General features: G+C 40.9%; 1 protein-coding gene across 1 annotated transcript in view; it reads right to left on the reverse strand.

Annotated features, from left to right (window-relative positions):
* LOC111143286 (tryptophanyl tRNA synthetase 2, mitochondrial) overlaps positions 1 to 24790 on the reverse strand; it is a 92835-nt gene that overhangs the window by 34329 nt on the left and 33716 nt on the right. The window contains exon 2 of the mRNA XM_022496925.1: positions 9109 to 9366. Coding sequence (XP_022352633.1) covers positions 9109 to 9366 — 258 coding nt within the window. The remainder of the gene's footprint in view (positions 1 to 9108; positions 9367 to 24790) is intronic.

Below are 24790 nucleotides of genomic sequence, written 5' to 3' on the forward strand. Positions count from 1 at the left end.
ATAGAAGCTTTATCTTTTCATGAAGTCAAATGTATCATTTTCTTTGAAGTTAAATGTTTTTTGTGTACTTTCTAAGAAATCTTTGCCTATCCTCAAAGTCTGGAAGATTTTCCCCCCTGAATTCCTCTAGAAGTTTTATAGTTTTCACTTTCACATTTAGATCCCTGGTAGTTTTCAGTTGATTTGTTGTGAATGGTGTGAGGTAAGAGCCAAGGTTCATTCCCTCCCCACCACATAGAGATCCAGTTGGATACCTAACACCATTCGCTGAAAAGACTATCCTTTCCCCCACTGAAATGGTTTGATACTCCTGTTGAAAACATTTGGCTTCTGGATTTGGGTATACTTCTGGATTCCCTATTCCTTCCCGTTGATCTATTAGTCTATTCTTATATCAAGATCACACTCACATGATTACCGTAGCTTGGCATTAAGTCTTGAAGAAAGGTGGTTTAAGTCCTCCAACTGTGTTTTCTTTTTCAGTATTGTTTTGGGTACAGTATTGTTCAGTATTGTTTTCTTTTTCAAAATTCTTTTGGGTATTCTACATACTCTCTGTATTGCCATATGCATTTCAGATCCAATTTGTCAGCATCTACAACATTGTAATTGGATTATAATGAATTTATGGATCAAAGTGGACAGAACTGACATATTAATAATGTTGAATCTCCTATGCTAGAACAAGCCTTCCACCTATGGTAATAGCTGAGTAGCTCTGTATTAATCTGCTAGGGCTGCCATAACGAGACACCACAGATTGGGTGGCTTACACAACAGAAATGTATTGTCTCGCAACTTTGGAGGCTGGAAGTCCAAACTCGGGGTACCAGGGGGGTCAGGTTCTGGTGATAACTCTTTCCCTGGTGTGCAGACAACTGCCTGTCCACAAAAAATTGGAGAAAAAAACATCTAAATATTCTTTGTAGGGAAAATGGATAAATTGTGATAGGGCCAGACAATGGGATACTGTAGAGCAGTCAAAATGAACAAATTTCAGCAAAGTAATGCTGAACACAAAAATATAGATGCAGGAAGTTATGTGTATGATAACACTTATATAAAATTTTAAAACATGCAAAATGAATAATATGGATCATTACAGCCAAATCCTATGCAATAAAAATACAAATATACACATTGGCAGGGTGCTTGGGTAGTGCAGTTGGTTAAGTATTAGACTTCAGCTCAGGTCATGATCTCAGGGTCCTGGGATGGACCCACGTAGGGCTCTGTGCTCAGCAGGGAGTCCGCTAGTCCCTCTGCCCCTCCACCCATAACCCGTGCTGTTTCAAACTCTCTCTCACAAATAAATAAATAAAATCTTTAAAAAAAAATAAACACATACATTGGAATGATAAGTGTCAAATTCAATATAGTGGTTATCTCTGGGGAGGCAGAAACTAGAATGGGATTAGAGAGAACCAAACAGAAAGTGTCTACTACACTCGCAAAACTTTGTTTCCTTTTTTAAAATTAACATATAATGTATTATTTGTTTCAGGAGTACAGGTCTGTGAGCCAAAGTAACCAAGTCTGAAGCAAGTATGCCCAAAGGTTAGTATTTCAAAAAGCAACTGTTCATCTTTTCCTGCTTTTCTGAATATCAAAACTATTTAAGAAGGTCCCCCCAAACCTTCAACAATTACCTTTTCAGAAAATATTTTATTATTGAGTACGAAGGTGGGTGCTGTCATTAATTTGACCTCCACTTTCCAATTCCACTCCACCCTTAAATCTTCATGGTTATCAAGAAGCCTGGGTGGCTCTGTTGGTTAAGCGTCTGCCTTCAGTTCAGGTCAAGATCCCAGGGTCCTGGGATCGAGACCCACATCGGGTTCCCTGCTCAGCAGGGAGCCTGCTTCTCCCTCTGCCTGTCCCTGCCCCTGCGTGTGCTTGCTCTCCACCCACCACCCGTGTCAAATAACTAAATAAAATCTTTTTTTTTTTTTTAAAAAGAAGCACCTGGGGTGGGAGCAGTATTGTTTATAGTTGGGTAGGGATAGGGCAAGAGTGAAGGATTCTATTTACTAGTATTATATGTCACATTATTTAAATATCCATCTTAGAGATATTAGAACAGGGATTCAGAGAACTTGCCCAGTATGTGACAACAAGAAGAAGTCACAGATTCAGGCCAACTATATAGGGTTGCAAAACCTGTGCTTCTTTCGCTCTTGCTATGATAATAAAACCGAACTCTTCTTGAAAGTATTAGGACAAGACTTCATCCTGTGGTCCAGGATGGAGGCAGCAAAACTACTCTAACTTGCTCATCAAGTCACACAGGACTATAGATCTAGGCAAGGAAAGTGGTGGAAACTTCTAGTGGATACTTCCTAGAGAAAGAAATACATGAGAAGTCTGGTTGTATAATGATTTTCCTAACTTCTCTTCATTATTTCTACCAGGGGCCATTCAGATCCTTTGTCTCTCCTGAGAAACTTTGGAGGAAATGCCAATTTTACAAATTGATTCTCCAAGTCCATTAATCCATGAGGACATTTGTTTGCTTCCTTTCTTTTCTTCAAAAATTTTTAAATTTATTTTTTAAGTAATCTCTATACCCAATGTGGGGCTCGAACCCACAAACCTGAGATCAAGTGTTCCATGCTCTACTGACTGAGCCAGCCAGGAGCGCCTTCTTCCTTTCTATTATGAGTTGTACATTGCACCTGTTGTTGGTAGCCTAAAGACTTTGAGAGTCCAACAAATATAAATCTGTACTCAAAGAAGCTTCCAAAATTACCGGGATAAGTGAAAACATGATACTGTCGGTCCAAGTTTCTGTGTTGCTGGACTCACACCTCTGAGATAAGGGATGTGGGTCATGTACAACTTTTGTTTCTGTACTGTGAGCCAGGATTCATGCAAAAACTTGCTTACTATTTATTATTATCCATTATTATTATATTATTATTGATTAAAGTTTCCTGGAAAACAAAACATGACTCTAATTAGAGAATGAAGCCACCTTCCCAGGCTGAGGATTCCGTTCTCCTCCCTCAGCTCTTCCACGGACAGTTCTGGATGCCCTGTAATATGGTGTCTGCTGGTCAAAACTGTCCTTTTCTCCCAGACTTGGCATAAAGCCAGCGCCCAAAGCTACGAACTCCAGCTTTTATCTTCCATCTGCACGGTGATTAGTTTGCAAGGAAAGTAACAACTAAAGATGTGTAGATGTGCACCTCAGAGACAGCTGTGGGAATCAGATGGGATGTGCACTCAGGCCTGCTGGAAATAAAAGACCATTGACTTTGGCATTGGGATGGAAACCTCTGCCAAACACACACACAGGCAGGCTCTCTCTCTCTCTCTCTCTTTCTCTTTCTCAATCATCCCCCCCCCTCACACACACACACACACACACACACACACACGCACCTTTCAGAGGAGAGGCTCTGTAAAAATTCCCCACATATGGCAAACATATTTTAGGGGAAGCACCATGACTAGAGGCCAGTGGGAGAGAAAGAAAAAGAAAATAATGAGAAAAATCTTCAATAAGTCTAAATTGTTTCAGTCAGACTGCTGAGAAAGAATGCAAAGGATTGGAGATGAAAATTATTGGTAAAATAAGCATTATAACATAGCTAAATTCTTTCCCTACTTCAAATGATTGCTAGAACTTACTCTCTTGTACAACAATAGCACCTGGGGGGAACTAGTCTTCATATTTAACTCCAAGTACTTTGCTGAACACAACGGATATACATGAAAAGAGAACATTATACAATATAAAAATTTTTTTTTCTCTAACAATTTCAAAAATTTTTAATTTTACTTGTAAATAACTGTGTGTGGGGCAGGGAATGCAGAGATATCTCATTTTATCTGACATTGGCTCACAACACTTTAAGTATCATTGTTTTCTGACTTCCTATCCTCTTGGTTACATTTTTTAAAAAAGATTTTATTTATCTATTTGACAGAGAGAGAGACAGCAAGAGAGGGAACACAAGCAGAGGGAGTGGGAGAGGGAGAAGCAGGCTTCCCGCCAAGCAGGGAGTCTGATGGGGGACTCTATCCCAGGACCCTGGGATCATGACCTGAGCTGAAGGCAGATGCCTAACGACTGAGCCACCCAGGCACCCCTCTTGGTTACATATTTAATGATCATTAAATGCTAACATGCATAACAAAACTCCCAGTAGAGAAGAACTAACAAAAAAACCGTGTTAAAATGTAGACAACTGATCTCTGACTTACCCAATTTATAAGTTAAGAACTGATTTATCATATTTTTCTCAAAATAAAAGCAAAACCACCCCAACTCTTGCTTTAAAGAGTTATTAGCAAAAGTTAATCAGATTATCTGAACAAAAATAACCTGATGATTAAAAAGTGGTGGAGTGGAAACAACACTGGCCTGTTGTTCTCAGGGGCATCATTTTTTTTTTCATTTTAAAATTTTAATTTTAGTATAGTTATATTAGTTTCAGGTGTACAACAGAGTGATTAAACACCTTCATACAATATCCAGTGCTCATCATGACAAGTGCCCTCCTTAACCCCATCACCCATTTCACCCATCCCCCACAGCCCTCCCCTCTGGTAACCATTGGTGTGTTCTTTATAGTTAAGAGTCTATTTCTTAGTTTGTCTCTCTCTCTTTTTTTACCTTACTCATTTGTTTTGTTTCTTAAATTCCACAGGAGGAAGTCATATGCTATTTGTCTTTCAATGACTTATTTCACTTGGCTTTATAATCTCTAGATCCATCCATGTTGTTGCAAGTGGCAAGATTTCATTCTTTTTTATGGCTGAGTAATATTCCATCCATCCCCCATCCCCCACTTTCTCTCAGGGGCCTCATTTTTGAAGGGCTTTCTAGAAATTGAGCTTAGATTTTTACCCTGAGGGTAAGGAGAGAGGTGCTGAGGTATCTGAGGTGGAAAGATGTGCATGACTACAGTGTGGGGAATGGACTGCTGCCAGGAGAGCCTGAGGCAGGAGTGAAGGGGAGAGAAGATTGTCCAGGCAAGAAATAATGAGGATCTTAGGGTTGGCTCTGGCTCTTCACTGCCTCTCTGCTGTCAGTTACTGCAAAGTCCTGGTGGGAGGCAGCATAGTGTTCTCTCCTAGGAGAACACCTTCTAAAAATGGTGTTTTAGGGAGAAGAAAAAAAAAAAAAGAGTCCTGGATATGTCCCCTGGATGACCTCAGGTTAAATTAAGAAGATATATTTGTTAAGCATTTACTAAGTGCCAGGCACCATTCAGATGGTTTTAAGGACATTTTTATAATTTACTCAATCTTTTCATACCTCAATTTATTCATCTATGAAAGAACAGTAATGCCTAACTCATGTGCTCTTTCGAGGATTAAAAGTGAGTTCATATACATGAAAGGCTTTTTAGATCTTCCACATTTAAAAATGCCAGTTTTCTAATAACCACAACTTCTCACTTTTTTTTTCTAAATCTGACAATGCTCTGAGTATTTTCTTTCCAGCCCCCATTTAGTAGAGACTCCACATACTGATCAAAACAGTTGTTAACTACTGCATGGTAAGACACAAAACACGAAAGCCATGAGAATTCTTTCCTACTAGAGCACTGCAGAGATGGAGTCAGCCATCTAGAATAATCACTGTTTCAGGGACACTAGCTTATCCGATTACACTCCTACCTGAGAACAGTTCTAAGAAGTAAATTCAGTACCTGCCTTCAAAATACAGCATGAGGAAGACCTTCTCAGTATCCTCCCGGAACAACTAGAAGCTTCACGGATGCTCTGAAGAAAATGATGTCCGGGCATTCTATGGGCCCTAGGCCAGCAGAGTTTCTATTCAAACCCCATCAAAAATGGGGATGACCAACTACATGAATGGTAGTCTATAGCCACTAACCATCAGCCGATACACATGAGCACAAAGAGAAAGCAACAACAAAAAAATAAGGGTTATTTTTATGTTCAAAAGTGCTAATTTTATAGTAAATAAAAGAAGAGCCGATTAACATATCAAAGGCATGGAAAAGAGTGGGAATATAAAAATCTAAGTTTTTTTTTTTTTTAAGATTTTACTTATTTATTCGAGGGAGAGAGAGAGAGAGGGAGAAGCTCCCTGTTCAGCAGGGAGTCCAATGTGCAGCTCAATCCCAGGACCCTGGGATCATGACCTCAGCTGAAGGCAGAAGCTTAACTGGCTGAGCCACCCGGGTGCCTCCTAAAAAAATCTAAGTTTTTAATTCTTTTCAAATGTAGGATTAACTTTATGGGAAATAAAAATAAAACTTGAGCAACAAACAAAAAGATAGGGGAAAAAATGTGATGTGTGTACCTTCACTGGATCATTATTTAAACAAGCCAAATATAAAAGACATTTTGGGAGAATCAGCATAACTTGAATACGGACTGGGTATGAGATGATCATATGGAATTATCATTAGCTTTGTTAGGTGTGATGACAGTATTGTGGTTATGTAAGAACATTTCCTCAGTTTATAGAGAGATACACTGAAATTTTAGAGACTGAAATCCCATGATGTATGTTATCTGCCTTAAAATACTTAAACCACAACCCGGGCACCTAGGTGGTACAGACAGTTAAGCATCCAACTCAGTTTTGACCCAGAGTCATGATCTCAGGATTGTGAGATTGACCCCACGATGAACAGCCCCTCAACCCCTGCATTGGGCTCCACGCTCAGCACAGAGTCTGCTTAAGACTTTCTCTCCCTCGCCCTCTGCCCCCACTCTCGTATGCACACTCTTTCTCTTCCAAATAAATAAATAAATCTTAAAAAAAAAAATACTTCAGCAACAACAAAGAACAACATCAATGAGACAAATCACAAAATGCTAGCAAGTGATGGGGGTACAGTACACTATTCTCCCTACTCATCCATACATTTTTAAGTATTAAGGAACGAAAACCTGATAAAATATCCAGTCCATCCACTGAGTTGTTTTGAGGTTGGTTGCCTGAGTTAAAGCAGAAAATGGTCCAGACCAAATATGTCTTGAGGTCAGAAAGGCACCTGCGGAAGTCTTTTGTCCTGTCTTTGTGGGACAAAGTGGAGACTGTGGGCAGATGAGTGCTTCGCTCACGTTTTCCTGGCAGGCTACCCAAACTCCCTGGAGGGAGCTGCAGTCTGGGAAGGGAGCAGGGGACCTGTGAGATCCTGTGGAGGAGGCCTGAGGCCACCGAGGAAAACAGGCAACACCTGACCTGCCCTTGCTGATCTAGACCTACAACCACTACAGGAACCAAGGAGCTCATTACATAATATAAAAAAAATCAAAAGGAAGGGACTTCCGTGATCCCTCACGTATGAGGGAATTCTTACAGTCTCCCACACTGTGGGCAATGCTTTCCATTACTGTTTTGAACAACAAAGTACCACACTGAAGAAGAGACCTCAATTATTGCCAATTTTAGAAGCTTGCAGAGGTCACTGCCAAAAACCCTTTATAAAGAAGGGGAAAAATTATAATGTGGTGATCATTCCTGGGGGTATGAGCTCAAAGTGCAAGCACTGGATGTGGTTGAAAATGAGCCTTTAATTTTAAACATACATAACAAAGCAGTCTGGCAACTGATTGCTTTGTGGAGATGTAGACATTTTCGTCTTCTAGAAGGATGGAAATAGGCACTGGGAATATGATTTTTAGAAATGGTATCACAGAAGGATCAAAAGGGAGCTTGTGTCAAAAACAGCTTCGATGAAGTGAAGTGGTATCCAGTAACTTTACAAAGTGGTTCTAAGGATGATCAGCATTATAATGTTGGAGACAGACTTAGAAGCGTGTGAATAAACATTGTTTCATGAAATAGGACAGGCACATTCCTTTCAAACAGATGGCAAGAGTGCTCCTGAGGTGGGACAACCAGCTTGAAGAAGTCCTACGAGGTAAGGACCTATAGGGTAAGGCTAGTGTGGAACAAGTATCTCTGAGTATATGAAGAGCAGTCCCGTGGAAGACAGAGTTGATTTACTTTGTATTTTTAGAGAGCAGAAATCAAATGAATGGATGGAAGTTACAGGAAGACAGGTATCAGCTCAACAGAAGCAAGTATATTTATGTATTTAAGACAATTAGATCAGTCCAAGATTGAATTTGAAAAGTTATGTGCATGTAAAGGCTCTCTGACCAACTGTGAGGAAGGAAATGGAGGTAAATTGCCTTTATGGACATTTTAATGGTCAGATTCTATTATTTTGTCATATTATTTCCAAATTAGAAACACACTTTAAGTTGATAAATGTATTTATTTTTGAAGATATTCATTTCTTCCATATTTTTTTAAAGGGTCACTCTCTGGGAATCAAGACACTAAGTTCTGTGGGTGATAAAACATACATAAAAATGACAATCGTCAGAAGTTTATGATCAAGGCAGGAGATACACACATGAATAACCCATACCACGCATGCATACATGTTAACATGTAGGCTGTGGCTTTGTCACAAGGTTCAAGAGGGTATGTAATGAGGGCATGATCCAGTTAAATTTTTCATCTTGGCTATGGAGTCTCTTAAGTTCCCTGTCTCTGATCCAGGCTATCTGCCCGTCTAAGAGTAACTGATTCATCCAAAGTGACGATATCAGTCAAATATTTTGGCTCTGTTTTGAAGCCTTTCTTGGCTTAGACTCAAGAGACTGGACAGTGTCTTTCAATTTCCCAGCTAGTTCTCTCAAGTCTTCTCAAAAGCTATTATACAAAGAAGGAACAATGGGAATGATCCAATAGGTCTTCCAAATGCAATACCCAGTAAAGCAACAATGAAAGTATGCAAAACCACTAGTTGCTAAATTCTATCCTTGATCCTGAGGAGATTAGTCAACAGTATGAATTCAGCAATTTGGATACAACCCAATAGAAAAAAACAATATCAGATTTGTAAGTACTAAAGAGATACCACATTTTGGTATATGAAGCAAGAACAGTAGAGGAAAAGGTGAAACATACTTTTGCCCTATGATGACATTTAAAGATGTGAATATAGGGTGAATATTAAAATGAATTCACGGCATCTGATGAGGTCACTCTTGAACAATTTTCAAAGACTCACAAACAGGAGCTATATAAAGTTTCATTCAAAGTTTTCCTCACATAATTTGATAATACAAGTTTTCTTGGTTCTAATCTGAGAAGCTGACCTGAGATTGTTGGAAAAGGATGCTCTTCTCTGGGTTTATGCCACAGGCAAGAAGAACAGCGGTCATGTCCAAGATGCTCTGCCGGAGGACGGCCGGATCCTGGGGGACGGTGATGGAGTGTAGGTCAACGATGCTGTAGAGCACCGAGCTGTACTCTTCCTGCAACCTCACCCAGGTCTCAATGGCTCCCAGGTAATTGCCGAGGTGGGGGATTCCTGTAGGCTGAATGCCTGAGAATACTCGCTTCACAGCATCTTTCTGGAAGAGAGGAAAACAAGCATTTGCTTTCAAGGCAGACTCCATGAATCCCATGGCCATGTTACCATAGCAACGATGACTAGTTCTACTTTTTACAACTGCAATCTGACAGTCATCCTTATGCACTTATTTTGCGCCCATGCAAAGCTCTGTATCAGGTGCTACTAGGGACGGAAAAGGATATTTAAAATGTGGTTGGAGGGGCGCCTGGGTGGCTCAGTGGGTTAAAGCCTCTGCCTTTGTCTCAGGTCATGCTCCCAGGGTCCTGGGATCGAGCCCCACATTGGGCTCTCTGCTCAGCAAGGAGCCTGCTTCCTCCTCTCTCTCTGCCTGCCTCTCTGCCTACTTGTGATCTCTGTCTGTCAAATGAATAAAATAAAATCTTTAAAAAAAAAATGTGGTTGGATTTTTCGTTGTTGTTGTTATGTCCAGTTAGCCAGCATATTGTACATAATTAGTTTTGATGTAGTGTTCAATGATTCATTAGTTGAGTATAACACCCAGTGCTCATCACAACACATGCCTTCCTTAATACCCATCACCCGGTTATCCCATCCCCCCACGCCCCTCCCTTCTGTAATCCTCAGTTTGGTTCCCGGAGTCCAGAGTCTCTCATGGTCTGTCTCCCTCTCTGAGTTCTGGATTTTTTTTTTTTTTTCACTCAGAAACGTATTAATAAAAGGCACATGAGAAAGTCTGTAACCCCAAGCAATGCAATCTAACTGGAGATAGAGGATAGGTTTACAAAGAGATACGTAACAGTACAGCGTGGCAACATGATCAAAATCAGTTCGCTGACATAAATAGCGGGGTGCAGAAGGCATTCCCAAGAGGAAAAGATGACTGTGGATCTGGGGGTCACTGACAAAGACTTCAGACACAGAATCAAATTTCACTGGAGATTAAAGGGGCTTGAGGGTTTTACATGTGATTTCACTCATTTTGTAGTTAAGGTAAGGAAGTCAACAGCATTAGGGCTGAAGGCTACGGCTATCTACTTAATTCAGTTTTCTTTAGAAATCATTGCTGATATTACAACTTAGTGTGCAGGCTCTTGGGCTAGAAATTAGAAAACCTACACACTATTTCTAATACTGCTTCTTGATCAAGTTACTGAACTTTTTGTGCCTCAGTTTCCTTTTGCTTTTGTTAAATCATTCTTTCACTTCTTCAAAGGGAGTTTTTAATTCTGTATGCTTTTTTAAAATCATAAAAACATTTTGTTAAGGCATGTTTTCCTACTGGTTTGTACTTTCTAATATTAAAGTTATAGTCAGAAAATGAGAAGGAAAAAAGGTGATACAGGATGAAAAAATGTTAATTTTCTCTTGAATCATTTTGCATCCTGTAGTGAAACATGAAAAATGAATATATATCAGTAAATGTGCTATCATTAAGAGGTTCTGAAGGAATAAAATAAATTATTATCATTTTTAACAATAGCAACAAAATATTAATAATGGCAGCCATAATTTGCTGACAACTATGTTGTGGCCATTTATGCTCAGGGCTTGCTATACATCAATGTGTTTAGTCGTTGCAATATGCAAAATGGCAGGCATTTCATTGCCTCCGATTTACAGATGAGATAACTGAGGCTTGCCGATCTTTAGAGATTGTCCATGGTCACACACTATAAGGGGTGAAGTTGGGATATCAGGCCAGGTATCACTTACTTCAAAGCCCATGTATGTTCTTTCCACTAACTACTATCCAGTAAGGCTTTATGGCATTTGTTGTATTAATTTTGCAACTTTCCTATACACCTGCCAATTTCCAAAAAAAATAACTTAAGGAGGGGGAAAAAAAAGAACATTTTTATACATGTATCTTTGTGTTCTGTGTGCCAACTTTCTCTAGTGCAGATACCTAATTGCTGGGTCCTAAGGTATGCATTATGTATCTTCAAGTGTACTACAGTGAGCTAAACCCCTCCCAAGTAGGTAACATTTTGCAATTTCTACCATCAGTGTCATTGTTCCTCATCCATATCAACACTGCCAGTATTTTTATTTTGAGCTAATATGGTGGATACAAGGTAGAACCTCATGAGGGTTTAATTGCATTTCTTGGATTATTAAAGAAGTTGAGAACTCTTAGGGTTACTGACCATTTTTATTCCCTCTTCTGTGGAAAAGTCTACTGAAGTTATTTTGCCTGTTTTTCTCAGATTGGATTGTCTTTTTACTAATTTGGGTGTTTTTATATATCCCGGATACTAATATTTTATCAATTATATGTACAGCCAATATAGTCTCTCATTGCGTAGCTATTTGTCTTCTTTTTTTTTTTTTAAGATTTTATTTATTTATTTGACAGACAGAGATCACAAGTAGGCAGAGGCAGGCAGAGAGAGAGAGGGAAGCAGGCTCCCTGCTGAGCAGAGAGCCCAGTATGGGGCTTGATTCCAGGACCCTGAGATCATGACCCGAGCTGAAGGCAGAGGCTTAACCCACTGAGCCACCCAGGTGCCCCGCTATTTGTCTTCTTTATGTTATCTTTTGATGAAGAGATATTCTTAATTTTACCAAATATATAATTTTTGACTACAGACTTTTATGGCATACAAGAAATCTTTCAATACATTGAGGTCATGAAGACAAGAGTGTTTATACATACATACATATATAAAGCATATGTATATGTATGTGTAAGTATGCTTTAAAGTTTTATCTTTTACATTTAAGTCTGTATCGATTTGGAGTTTTTTGCATATGGTGTAAGGTATGCATCCAATTCCTTTTCTTCCTTTCCCCCCATATGGAGCTGTCGATTGTTCCAGTACCACTTATGGAAAAGGTTGGCTTTGACCATTATGCTGAAATGTCACTTCTGTCATAAATCAAGCATCTCTTTATGCTTGTGTTTGTATCTTGTGTTTCTATTCTTTCCCATCGGTCTGTGTGTCTATCTCTGATCAGTACCACAGTGTCTTTTTAGTAAGTCTTGGGATGTAGTGGAGCATGTCTTTTTACTTTCGTCTTCAAGAATTAGCTTAACCATGGGATACCTGGGTGGCTCATTTGGTTCAGTTGCTGCCATTGGCTCAGGTCATGATCCTGAGGTCCTGGGATCGAGTCCTGCATCGGGCTTCCCTGCTCAGCAGGGAGCCTGCTTCTCTCTCTGACTCTGCCTGCCACTCTGCCTGCTTGTGCTTGCTCTTTCCCTCTCTCTCAATCCGACAAATAAATAAATAAACAAAATCTTAAAAAAAAAAAAAAAGAGGAATTAGCTTACCCATCCTTGGCTCTTTATACTTCCCTATACATTTTTTTTAAAGATTTTACTTATTTATTTATTTGTCAGAGAGAGAGAGGGAGAGCAGAGGGAGTGGCAGGCAGAGAGAGGGGGAGAAGTAGGGTCCCTGCTGAACAGGGAGCCCGATGAGGGGCTCGATCCCAAGAACTTGAGATCATGACCTGAGCTGAAGGCAGACACTTAACTGACTGAGCCACTCAGGCATCCCTTCCCTATGTGTTTTAGAATCACCTTATCAAGTTCCAAGAGGAAAAAAAAGGACAAAAAACTGTTAGGGTTTTTGACTGAGATTGCATTGACTCTATAGGTTGCTTTGGGTGTTTTTATAATATTTGGACCCCCAGTCCAGGAAACCATATAGCATATGAGGATCTAGGGTAAAGCATGGGGACTATAGTTGATAATACTGTATTGTATAAGTGGAATTTGCTAAGACAGTAGAACTTAAATATTCTCACCAAAATAACTAATGAAGATAAATAGGTAAGGTGACGGTGTGTTAATTATGCAGGGGGAGGAAGCCCTTTCATAAGCCATATGTATATCAAAATCACTGGGATGTACACTTTAAATATCTCACAATTTCCTTTTTTCTTTTTTAATTTAAATTAAATTGATTAACATATATTATTGGTTTCAGACATAGAGGTCAGTAATTCATCAGTCTTATATAATACCCAGTGCTCATTACATCACGTGCCCTCCTTAATGTCCATCACTCTGTTACCCCATCCTCCCACCCCCCTCTACCCTCTAGCAACACTGTTTCCTATGATTAATAGTCTCTTATGGTTTATCTCCCTCTCTAATTTCCTCTTGTTTTATTTTCTTCTCCCTTCCCCTATGATCCTCTGCTTTGCTTCTTAAATTCCACGTATGAGTGAGATCACTTAATAAAAGCCACTAAAACTTGCAGAGCACCTGGGTCGCTCGGTCCGTTAAGCATCTGCCTTTGGTTCAGGTCATGATCCCAGGGTCCTGGGATGGAGCCCTGTATTAGGCTCTTTGCTCAGTGGGGAGCCTGCTTCTCCCTCTCCCTCTGCCTCCCTCTCTCTGTCTCTCATGAATAAATAATCTTTAAAAAAAAATGAAATCATGAGAAAATATGGACTCTGAGAAACAAACTGGGGGTAGGGGTGGGGGTGAGGGGATGGGTTAGCACGGTGGTGGGTATTAAGGAGGGCATGTATTGCATGGAGCACTGGGTGTTATCCACAAACAATGAATCATGGAACAATACATCAAAAACTAATGATGTACTGTATGGTGAGTAACATAACATAATTTTAAAAAGCAACAAAAAAAGAAATCTTGCCATTTGCAATGATGTAGATGGAACTAGAGGATATTATGCTAAGCAAAATAAGTCTATCTTACAATTTCCCTTGTCAATTATACCTCAATATAATTGAGATATAGAAAAAAAAAAGAAAGGGAACATAATAAAAAGTATGTATTCCTAACACTAGCTTTTAAAGGCTAATCTTCTTTAGATATGTGTGGGCCAAGGCTATTTAAGTTTTGCCCTTCCCCTTCCCCAAGAATTCTAAATCCTACAAATACAGCCTGTTTTCCCCATATCTGCTTATTTTCCTCTCTACTTCTGAGATGACAGCTGTAAGATAAAATGCTACATTCTACTGACGCATCATTATTATACTCAATCCAAGCACTCAGGAGACCTGAAAGATATGAATCCAAGCACTCAGGCTCCAAGGATATGAAAAATATATTTTAAGGAACTGAGAACAAATATAATCTTACCACTGAAAAACCACATGCACGTGTGCACACACACTCACACACACACACACACACACACACACACACGGCCTTGAGATGACTAATATGACTAATTCCCCAAATCATAATTTAGAAATATTTTTGTAGAAAACAGTTTGAGGTTCTGAAGTGAAGCTGGGGGTCAGGGATGAGAGAGAAAGAGAGAGAGAGGATAGAATAAGCACATATCAGTGAGGCTTCTTCAGTACCTTGGGACCTCAATCAGCCCTGGGTTCCTGATATGGGAATTAAGCAAAGGAGCTTTCAGTGAGGTAAAAAAATGATTAATGGGCTTTAGGGACTGATTGATGAAGAGAGAAAGCAAAGCAGAAAAACAAGCTCTGAACTTAATAAATGGAAGAGGAAAAAATATATACCATCCAGAAATACTTGACTTAGGATGAAGAGGGGCTATTTATGCTAATGTAAAGGGTTATAAAGAGTAGGAATATCAAGCTGGAAAAAAAAAAAAGACTACAGATATTTGCACATACATTCCTCCATGGTCAAACTAAGGAATTATTCCCCAGGAGAAACCAAAAAAACCTAATTCTTGAGAAAACTAAAAGAGAAAAGCACGACATAGGACAGAGTGTGGGGAAAAAAAGAACTGTAACCACTGGGAACGGCCTAGACATGATCTAATATATCTTTTCCACTCTCCAGTTTCTGTGATTCTATACATCCACGCAGAGGGAATGATGTTATCAAGAAATAAGAGCGACCAGAAATGTTTTGTTCAATTTTCAAGGAGCTATTAAAAAAAATACAGCCCCTCAACGAGAGCTGGATTCCTGGTCTTAAAAATATACAGCAAGTATCCTGCTCTTCGGCGGTGAGTTTATGTTCCCATCTGGTTCCCTGGCAGGAGTCAGCAGGCAGCCTGCCGGCATGGCAGGGGGGCTCTGCCCGGTGCCGTGAAATCACTGGGCTGGAATGTGGAGTTTGGGTGGTGGGAGGACAGGGGTTCTGTGTTCAAAAGCGCTAGCGCTGGAAAAGAATGAAAATGAGAGGTGCGTGGGCTTCCCAGGGGACAGGAGGCAAGCCACAAAGAAAACAGCTACAGGAGGAGCCCACTGGCCCTCACTCATGGAGACTTCTGGAGTGTCAGCCTACAGTCCCATCACAGTGCGGTGGATTAAAAAAAAAAAAAAAAAAAAAAAAAAAAAGGAGCATTTTACAAAACGGGGCCCCGGTTGTATTTCAGGCGCTACTTCCTGAACAAATGCCACTTCAGTCAATATATTCATTGGCTCGTTTTGTAACAGAAACAGCATTACCAAGGGGCGACATCAGCCCCGGGGATTTGATCAATTCCAGAAGAGAGGGTGGGGGTTCAAATCAAAGGGAGAACATGCTTAGCAATCTGACAACCAACTAGCTAACACCAGTCCTGTCTTAAGGTAGGAAGCAGATCCAAAATTCACAATTACCTTCCTTTTAATTACTGCACCCAAAAGCAAGTGAAAAATTGGAAGCTGCTAATTCTAGCATGAGATGGTTTTTGTGATTAGCTAGAAAGAGCTTCTGCTTTTAATTTCAAGTGAATAAAATACATCAAAAGGAGGCTGCCTACTAGCTTTGAAACATTTTCAGCTTGGGTATGGTGTCAGGAACCAAAGGTTTCAAGTACAAATTTCAAGACTCTTATTACCAAGCCTGCCTGTAACCAGATGTAACACCAACTGGGCACTCAGCTCACCTGTTGTAACTACAGTCAAAAGTGCCCCAAAGCCTTGGCTGAACAACCACTGTGTCTAATTGGTTCCATAAAGGGCATGTTCTCACAGAGTACGATAAAAAAAAAAAAAAAAGAAAAGAAACACAAAACAAAACAAAACAAAACAAAACATAACAAAACAAAAACCCTAAAAACCAAAAACCAACATTATTAACTAATTGGGCTGAAAATCTCTTTCTGTAATTCTATGTATTCTGCTTTTATTTTATTTTATTTTATTTTTTGGCTATTTATTCTTCTAGTTGTATATAAATAAAGATACATCTTCAGATTCTCACTCCTTAGCTCTCTGTCAGTGTTTCCCAATTCTATCATGTCTGTCACCCTACTATTTCGATCCTAGGCTCCTTCAGCGTCTCAATGTTTGATGTTGCCTCTGTTGTTGTTTTGAAAGTGCCTTTCCTACCAGTTAGTGATTTAAGAGCTGAAACAGACTCAGCATAAAAAAACAGCACCTCAGCCCTGGCTGGGAGGAGCCAGGTGCTTTCTCTGAAGCTTTCTTTGGCCACCGCTCAGCATTGTTCCGCCACAAGTCAGCTCTTTTCTTCAGCTCTTTCAGAAAGTATGGAGAGCTCTGCGTTCTGGGGAGAAAATGCTGACTCAGCACCAAGAAAAATGGGTTCATTTCTGCTTAGAAATGAAACCAGATGCTCAGACCTGGGAATCGGTAAATATTAATTCAATATAAGAGGAAGTAGGTCTTCTATCTCCCCCCACAAGAGGCAATATGTAAGCTGATAATTAAAACTGAAGGGAAAAAATATTTTAAAGAGAAAAAAATTATGAAGAAGTGACGAGCCCAGTCACCTGTGAGCCCCTTAAGGGCACAGATGAAAAACACTATTGTTAGGCCGTGCAAGAGTTGAAAAGGGATAAACTTGACTTTTAAAAAGTTGCCTGCAGACTTATTTAAGCCTCTTCCATATTTCAGGAGCTGTGTCTATTTGTTCTGTGGGCTCTGTGTGGTCCTCCGACCCTGTCATGGAAGGAAGGCTCACGCACGTGTATTTCTTTCTTGTCATGGACTGCGGCAGTCAGAAACACTCTGGCCTTACCTTCTAGGGAAGGACACTGCTCGGGGAAATCACAGGCAGGGGGCCAGCCCCAGAGCTGAGCTCTTGCTGCTAACTCCAGCTCGCTCCCTTCCTCCACACTAGGCTGCGGCCCCTTTAGAATTTGCTCTCCAGGTTGGCCTGGCCTTTAAGTGCCCTCAGCCCACCAACACCTCCCCTCCCCCCACAGTCTTCTCAGAGGGTCAAAGCACATCCCAGAGACTGTTTACCAAAAGGCCAAGGATACACAGCTGGCAGTACAGCTAGGACCAGAATCCAGAACCTCAGAGCTCTGCTACAGACCACAGAACGCTTTTCCCCAGGTTTGGACACTGACCATGTTCTCTTCTTCTGTAGCTATTTCCTTTGTACCTCAACATCTCCCTGGGCTTATATTCTCCAGGTCTTCTTTGTTTTTTTTTTTCCCTACATGTTAAATGGCAACTCAACAAATGTCTCCCCATCAGACAGAGATAATAAAATATAAAGTCTGGGGACTTCGGCTTGCAGGAAAGATTGCCTTGTCACCTCAGGGCAGCTAAGCTATATTTAAATGCAAAGGTCATATGTAGGTTCAGCATAAACTGGCCAGTCCCTTAAGTTTTTATTGGAAAGGTGATTAAAAATAAATAAAATATTATCTGAAGATGATAGATAATTCTAACACAATGTGATATGTGGTAGGAAATATTTTAAATTCCTAATGATAACACCACTTGCTAAACCAAATCAGCAAGGGGGAAAAAAAAAAAAAAACCAAAGCAGCGAGGGTCAAATTTTTGACATAAACAACAACAAAAAAAATTTTTTTTGACATAAACATCCTAACCACTACCACATACTATATTTTTATGTTGAATGGAGCAAGAAACCCAAGCAAGAGATCAAGAAGTACTAAACTTTTAAAAGTGTAAAGAATAATCTGAAATGCTTATGAAAAGATCAGTTTTCCCTCATAAGAAAATGCAAATGTGGGGCCCCTGGGTGGCTCAGTGGGTTAAAGCCTCTGCCTTCGGCTCAGGTCATGATCCCGGCGTCCTGGGATCGAGTCCTGGGATCGAGCCCCGCATCGGGCTCTCTGCTCAGCAGGGAGCCTGCTTCCTCCTTCTCTCTCTCTGCCTAATTGTGATCTCTGTCTGTCAAATAAATAAAATCTTTAAAAAAAAAAAAAAGAAAGAAAATGCAAATGTTTCTTATCCCTCATAAGAAAATGCAAATGAAATGCTTATGAAAAGATCAGTTTTCCCTCATAAGAAAATGCAAATGCAAATTAAAAAATTTTAATTTTTTAAAATTAAAAATAATTTAATGAGTTTAATTGCAACTCATTAAAGTATGAGATCATCCTGGGGAGAGATGAGTTTCTCATTACCTCTTGCACCCAACTCAAGGCTTACCTCCTAAGTGCTGTCACTGGTCACCCAGCCACATCAGTGCCTGCCTGATGTCCCATCTGCAGCTGATTGTCCGAGAACATAATCTTTTTGCTCTCAATGGAGAGATCTAGCTACCCACACCAGAGTCCTCAGACTGTTAGGAAATGTGTGAGGACTAGATTACGGTGATTTTAAAGCCTTTCTTTTTTATTTATGTACCCTTATCCAAATGTAATATTCTTTTTTGAAAAGATTTTATTTACTTATGTGTATGTGTGGAAGACAGAGAGAGAGAGAGTATGGGGGGGTGAAGGTCAGAGGGAGAAGCAGACTCCACACCTCCACCCCCAGCAGGGAGCCTGATGTGGGACTCAATCCCAGGACCCTGGGATCATGACCTGAGCTGAAGGCAGGTGCTTAACCCACTGAGCCAGCCAGGTACCCCTCAAATGGACTATTCTCCCTAGATGTGCCCATCATGTAAAGCAGCCCAAAGAAAAGCTGTGTAAGGCGGGTGACTAACAGGAGGGCGGGGAGTGCGGCCCTGTCTGCTCTTCTGCCCTCACCCCAGCCAGTCTCTGAGGGGGCTTCCCAGAGCACAGCTTTGAATACCACTGGATTCAAGACATTTTCTAAGTATTAACATTTTGTTGAAAATAAGAAGTTGTCTTCCTCAGGGTAGTGGGAAACATTCAGGAGAAGAAAGTTCTTTTAAAAAGAAGGTCTGAGGGCGCCTAGGTGGCTCAGTTGGTTAAGTGACTGCCTTCAGCTCAGGTCGTGATCCTCGAGTCCCAGGATCGAGTGCCGCATCAGGCTCCCAGCTCCATGGGGAGTCTGCTTCTCCCTCTGACCCCAGTGGACGAAACCTCACCTTCCATAGAGAACTGTGGACAGAGGTCCTAACCGGCCAGGAAGGACTGGTGGAACGGTTAATGGGCCACAGGCAGTTGGTCTTCGTTCCACCAAACATTGATGTTGGAAGATCGACCTGGGAGAATTGGCCAATGGGAAGACCACACTTCGGGAAGATTTACTGGCTGTTTTTAGAAGGCCTGTGTATATAATATGAAAAAGCTGCTCTCAGCTCCCCGCCGCCCAACCTTTCAAAGGAAAACTTTTGCCACGTCTAGGACTTCTAGATGTAAAGAGGTTGCACACATATGATAAAGTAGAATTAGAAAAATCACACGTCTTGTAAATGCTTATTATTTTTTTTAAAACCATAGAAAAGAAACGTCTTTTGAAAATGACTTTGAAATGGAATTGCTAGACCACCTCTTGAAGGGACATCAGGAGCGACACACATCCACATTTGTTCAGTTCTCATGCTCTCTCTCTCTCTCTCTCTCATTCTCTCTCTCTCAAATAAATAAATAAAATCTTCAAAAAAATAAATAAAAAGAAGGTCTGAGATAACAACACAGTCTTCTCCTTTCTTCTTCTCAGTTAAGGTTTAAACTTTGTGTGGCTAGGAATGCCTTTCCCAGTCATCCTCCATCATCCTATGTGAGGAGCTGACCTTGTTACTTGCCAGTCCTGCAGAGCTCATTCCCAGTGTTCATTCAGACTGTTCCCGATGCCTTCACCCCCTTCTCTGCTGGGCAAATCCCCTGGGTCTTCAAGGTCTAACAATCTCTCCCTGATTCTAAACCTCTTAAACATATCTTCTCTTTTCCCTCTCTCTCTCTCCCTCTCTCTCACACACACACAGAGTCAGTCCCCCTACCTGCCTCCCCCATTCTCTTTCTCTCTCTCTCTCCTCCTGCCCCCTTCCATTCTCTGTCTCCCCTCATCCCCAGGGCAGAACAGATCCCTCCTTCATTCATTCATTCTTCATTATTGCACATATCACACTGGCAATTTGGTAAATATTTTCTTATTTGCTTAGAAAATATTTTCTCACCTAGAATATGAGCTGCTCTGGGGCAGGGGCTGCCTTTTTCATCTTTATATGCCCCTATACAGCAGTGCCAAGTACATTGTGAGCACCTAATAAATGTTAGTGGAATGAATGACAAGTCTTCCCCACCCAACTTTGGCTCCAAAATGTAAAGGGCAAAATAACTATAAACAAAATGAACCAAATGTTCCGGTTTTAGTTAGTTCCTAAACAAGTTATGTTCTAAGAGTTCGTTTGAAAATTGGTTTTCTGAAACTCAGAAAACTTAATTCTTCAAATGCTGGTTAAGTTTCTGGAAGGCAGTCCACTGAAGCCTCATTGAGCCCACAGTGTCCCTGACATTTCAACTCTACCTAAACACCATTCATAAAATTGTTTCTGTGGGAAAGTGAAATCCAAGTCCCACTTAGCGACACCAAAACCCTACCCAGTGGTGTGTCCGATTTTGATGTACAAGGGGCTTAAGACGGGTGATCTGGAATAAGGGGGAGGTTGTATTTGCATAAGGAGTAGACTTTAAAGATTAGATTGCATGATGACTTGGAGGTGGGGCAGGATGCTAAGGCTTGCTCAAGCATCCATTTCCTCAGGTGGATATTGACAGTGTGGGCTGCCCTAGACACAGGTTCCCTGGCCACTGCTGGGAAAGAGTAGAGCAGAGGGAAGGTGGAAGGAAGGCACTGGAGCAGATGTTGTTACCATGTGTTCCCCAGTACTGGTAACATCATCAGAATAGGGAACTTGTCATAAATGCAAACCCACCATAAATGGGTCCCCACCCAGACCTCCTAACTCAGAAATGCTAAGAGTAGGCTTATCCCAGAAGAAAGAAGAGTTACATGATCTGGGCTTCAATAGCCTTCCAAGCGATTCCGGTGATAGTTTCAGTTTGAGAGGGAAACAATGTAGTCGAAAAGAAAGGGCGGGAGTTTGCAGGGTGGGGCAGTGCCAGGTTCAAATCCTTCTGTGACTCCTGTGATTTGCACCCATTATTTAATCTCTCTGAACCTCAGTTTTATTATTTAAACAATGATAATTAATGGCTAATGTTTATTCAGGGCTTATAATATGCAAAGTACTACAGCAAGAGCTGTGGGTGTATTATCTCATTTAATCCTCACAGAATGCCCTATGAGCTAGATAATCATCTGTTTTACAGATGAAGAAACTGAGGCACAATGGGGTTCAGTGAATTGGGGGATAGCCAGTGAGTAGTGGACTTGAACCTCCCTCATTCAACCTCAGCTGTATATACTTAGAGGGAGACTCTGAAAATACAGTGAGGCAGCCAAGAAACTATTTGCTTTTACCCCTCTGATCCAATATACGATGCTACCTTTAGATGTATGGCCCCAAATCTGCTTGAATTTAGGCTTTCAAGAACTTCTGAGGGGATGTGCGACTCTCTCCCCTGCACTGTTCCCTGTATAAAGAGAACTACCCTATGTATTCCCTGTTTTCATTCAGAAGTGGTGGCCCGTACCAGGGCAGGTGACAGGGACAGTGGTTCTTATTCATCTGGGCAACAGCTTCCATGCTAATTCTAAACACAGGTGGTGAGAGAGACAGCCAACAGGAAGGGGTTAGGAATCACTGCTGACATGTGCAACTGGGAAGATTGATGGTTTCCCTCCCTCTTTTTCCCCACTGTGTCGGCCTGGGGGCAGAGATGCAGGAGCTGGTGAGCCGGGACAGTAATATACACAGCGCAACGTCGACCTCGCTGCAGCGCTGATTAATGAGACTGAAATGACACAGAAAACAGGCGGCGCTTCGCAGACAGAATTCACAGGCCTTTCTTTCTTTAATGATTTCAACAAAAGCAGTTCCCAGAAACCGCCAGGTTTGAACTGGAATACCCCGTGGCTAGAGCAAGGCAAGGGGGTTACATTCGGTGGAATGCTGGAGCAAAGGGTGGGAGCATGAGGAGGAGTTGGTGAGGAAGGAAATTGGCTTGTGATTGGGTGGGGACAAACCGTTCACCAATGCCTCTTCTCTTTCCGCTTGGCTGAAAAATGCCACAGAGTTCCAGGCAGGAGAGTCATTTACCTTCCCGACTTAAGGGAAAGAGGACAACAGGAGGATACAGTATCACAAAGAATTTCACCCTGTTCAAAGCTCTCTTCCTTCGTAGGAGCCGGGAGACTGGATCACTGATTTTCCCTATCTTTTGCTACAGTTGCATACTGCATACATTAAAACAGGGTTTTCAAAAAGAAAGTAGATTGATTTTAACCCATTTAAAAGACTGGTTTTTAATGAATATTATTCGAGTACTTATTACAACTATCTGTTGGACATATCCATTTGGATTTCCCACCTGCAGCTCTCCCAGCTTAGTATTATATGCAAAATCAAATGTACTGACTCACAACCTTCCCTTCAAATTCCCTACCCCACCCCCCACTCCCCACTCTCTGCCCCAGACCTGCTGTGTTTCTGTATCTCAGTCCCGGCTAATGGGCTAATGACACAACCTACTACTCAGCCTCCCAATCTCAAGAGTCACCCCCCTTTCCTTCCCTTTGCTCCTCAGATTCTGTGGGTTAAAATCCTGGCTGCTCCCACTACTAGGCAGGTGATCTTTGACAAGAAGTTGGGCCTCATCGCCATCATCTGAAACCAAAATTTTAATAGTACTACTTCATAGGATTATTGCAAGAATTAAATAAATTGGTACATAAAAAGTGCTTAGAATGGTACCTGACACATAGAAAATGCTCAACAAATATTCACCTGTGATTGATCTTAAATGCTCTCAGCACACACAAAAAATTATAATTAATGTGAGGTGACGGATGTCTTAACTAACCTATTTTTTTAAAAGATTTTATTTACATATTTGACAGAGAGACAGTGAGATGGGAACACAAGCAGGGGGAGTGGGAGAGAGAGAAGCAGGCTTCCTGATGAGCAAGAAGCCTGATGCAGGGCTCAATCCCAGGATCCTGGGATCATGAACTAAGCCGAAGGCAGATGCTTAACAACTGAACCACTCAGGTACCCCTTACCTAACCTTGTGGTTATCTTTTCCCAGTGTATACATCTATCAAATCATCATGTTGTACACCTTCAACTTATATAATGTTATATGTCAATTAATAGTTTAATAAACCTGGAAAAAATTAGCTACTATTAAAGGGTCCATGGACAAAAGGACGAAACCGATACAAAGCGAAGGTCAAGCAAAGCTTTATTTAGCGCCAAGTATCGAGAACCAAACCGACTGGCTGGGGCCACCTCTTACAGAGAAGGCGACTCCCTCCCTGCCTTACAGACTAACTTTTATAGAGCAAAGGCCATGTGGTTGAGCCTGGCCACACGCAGGTGGCCAATGAGATTGTAACACACAGAGAAAGCTGCACAGTCATGCTAGGTCACACACGGGTGGCCAACTGAATTATAATTCACCCTATAGTGGCTATTTGAACTAGCCTATCACTTTGGTCAGAATTGGCACCCAAAAGGAGCCCAAAAGGCGGGGCCCACATTCTTTGGTAGTCAGGGAGATAGTATGTGCACTTTACTGATTGGATGTCTCCACCTGGCCTGACTCATCCTTGCATTCTGGGCTCTGTTATCTCTCCCTGACCTGACACGTCCTGGTATATGGGCTCTTTTATCAGGGGCTGGTCGGCCATATTTTACCAGTTTCCCAGACCCGTTTCTAAGTGAGTTCCTCTGGGGGGCAGGGTCAATCTAAGTTCACTGCATAAACAACAAAATGGCTGCTCTACCAAGGTGGGGCTGCTCAGGCTAAGTAGGCCCTTACATTATTATTATCATCATCCAATCAGTTACTAAGTCATCAGGATGTTACCCAATACAATTTTACTTCCCCAACTCCATCAATGTGGTCTAAACCCCACTCATCTCATCTGTTCAATAGCTTTGATCTGACCACTTGAAATATCTTCTTGAAATAGTGAAACTCCACTGGTTTTTCCTTTCCTACGGGGTCAAATCCAAACACCTGAATTTGGTGTATAAAATCCTTCATAAGTGGACTTCACACACACATGTAAATTACATCAACATGATAGAGGCACATATCTCCATGAATGAGCCTTAATCAAGGGAAAAAATCCTATGAGAAATTTTGGTTTAATGTTTAAATTTAACATTTTATGACATGTTATTTTTCACTAATTATCCTGGCACTAGAAGCCAATATCACATTCAACTAAAACTACAAGAATAATCTTTAGTATTTATAATTTAAAGCCCAAAATGCAAAAAAAAAAAAAAAAAAAAAAAGTGACAATTGACATTATTCTAGATAAGATTAAATATATAGTATTTCCATTGCTTGCTG

This window comes from Enhydra lutris, unplaced genomic scaffold (genome assembly GCF_002288905.1).
Source record: "Enhydra lutris kenyoni isolate GAN:26980312 unplaced genomic scaffold, ASM228890v2 scaffoldscaffold9, whole genome shotgun sequence".
NCBI classification, from domain to species: domain Eukaryota; kingdom Metazoa; phylum Chordata; class Mammalia; order Carnivora; family Mustelidae; genus Enhydra; species Enhydra lutris.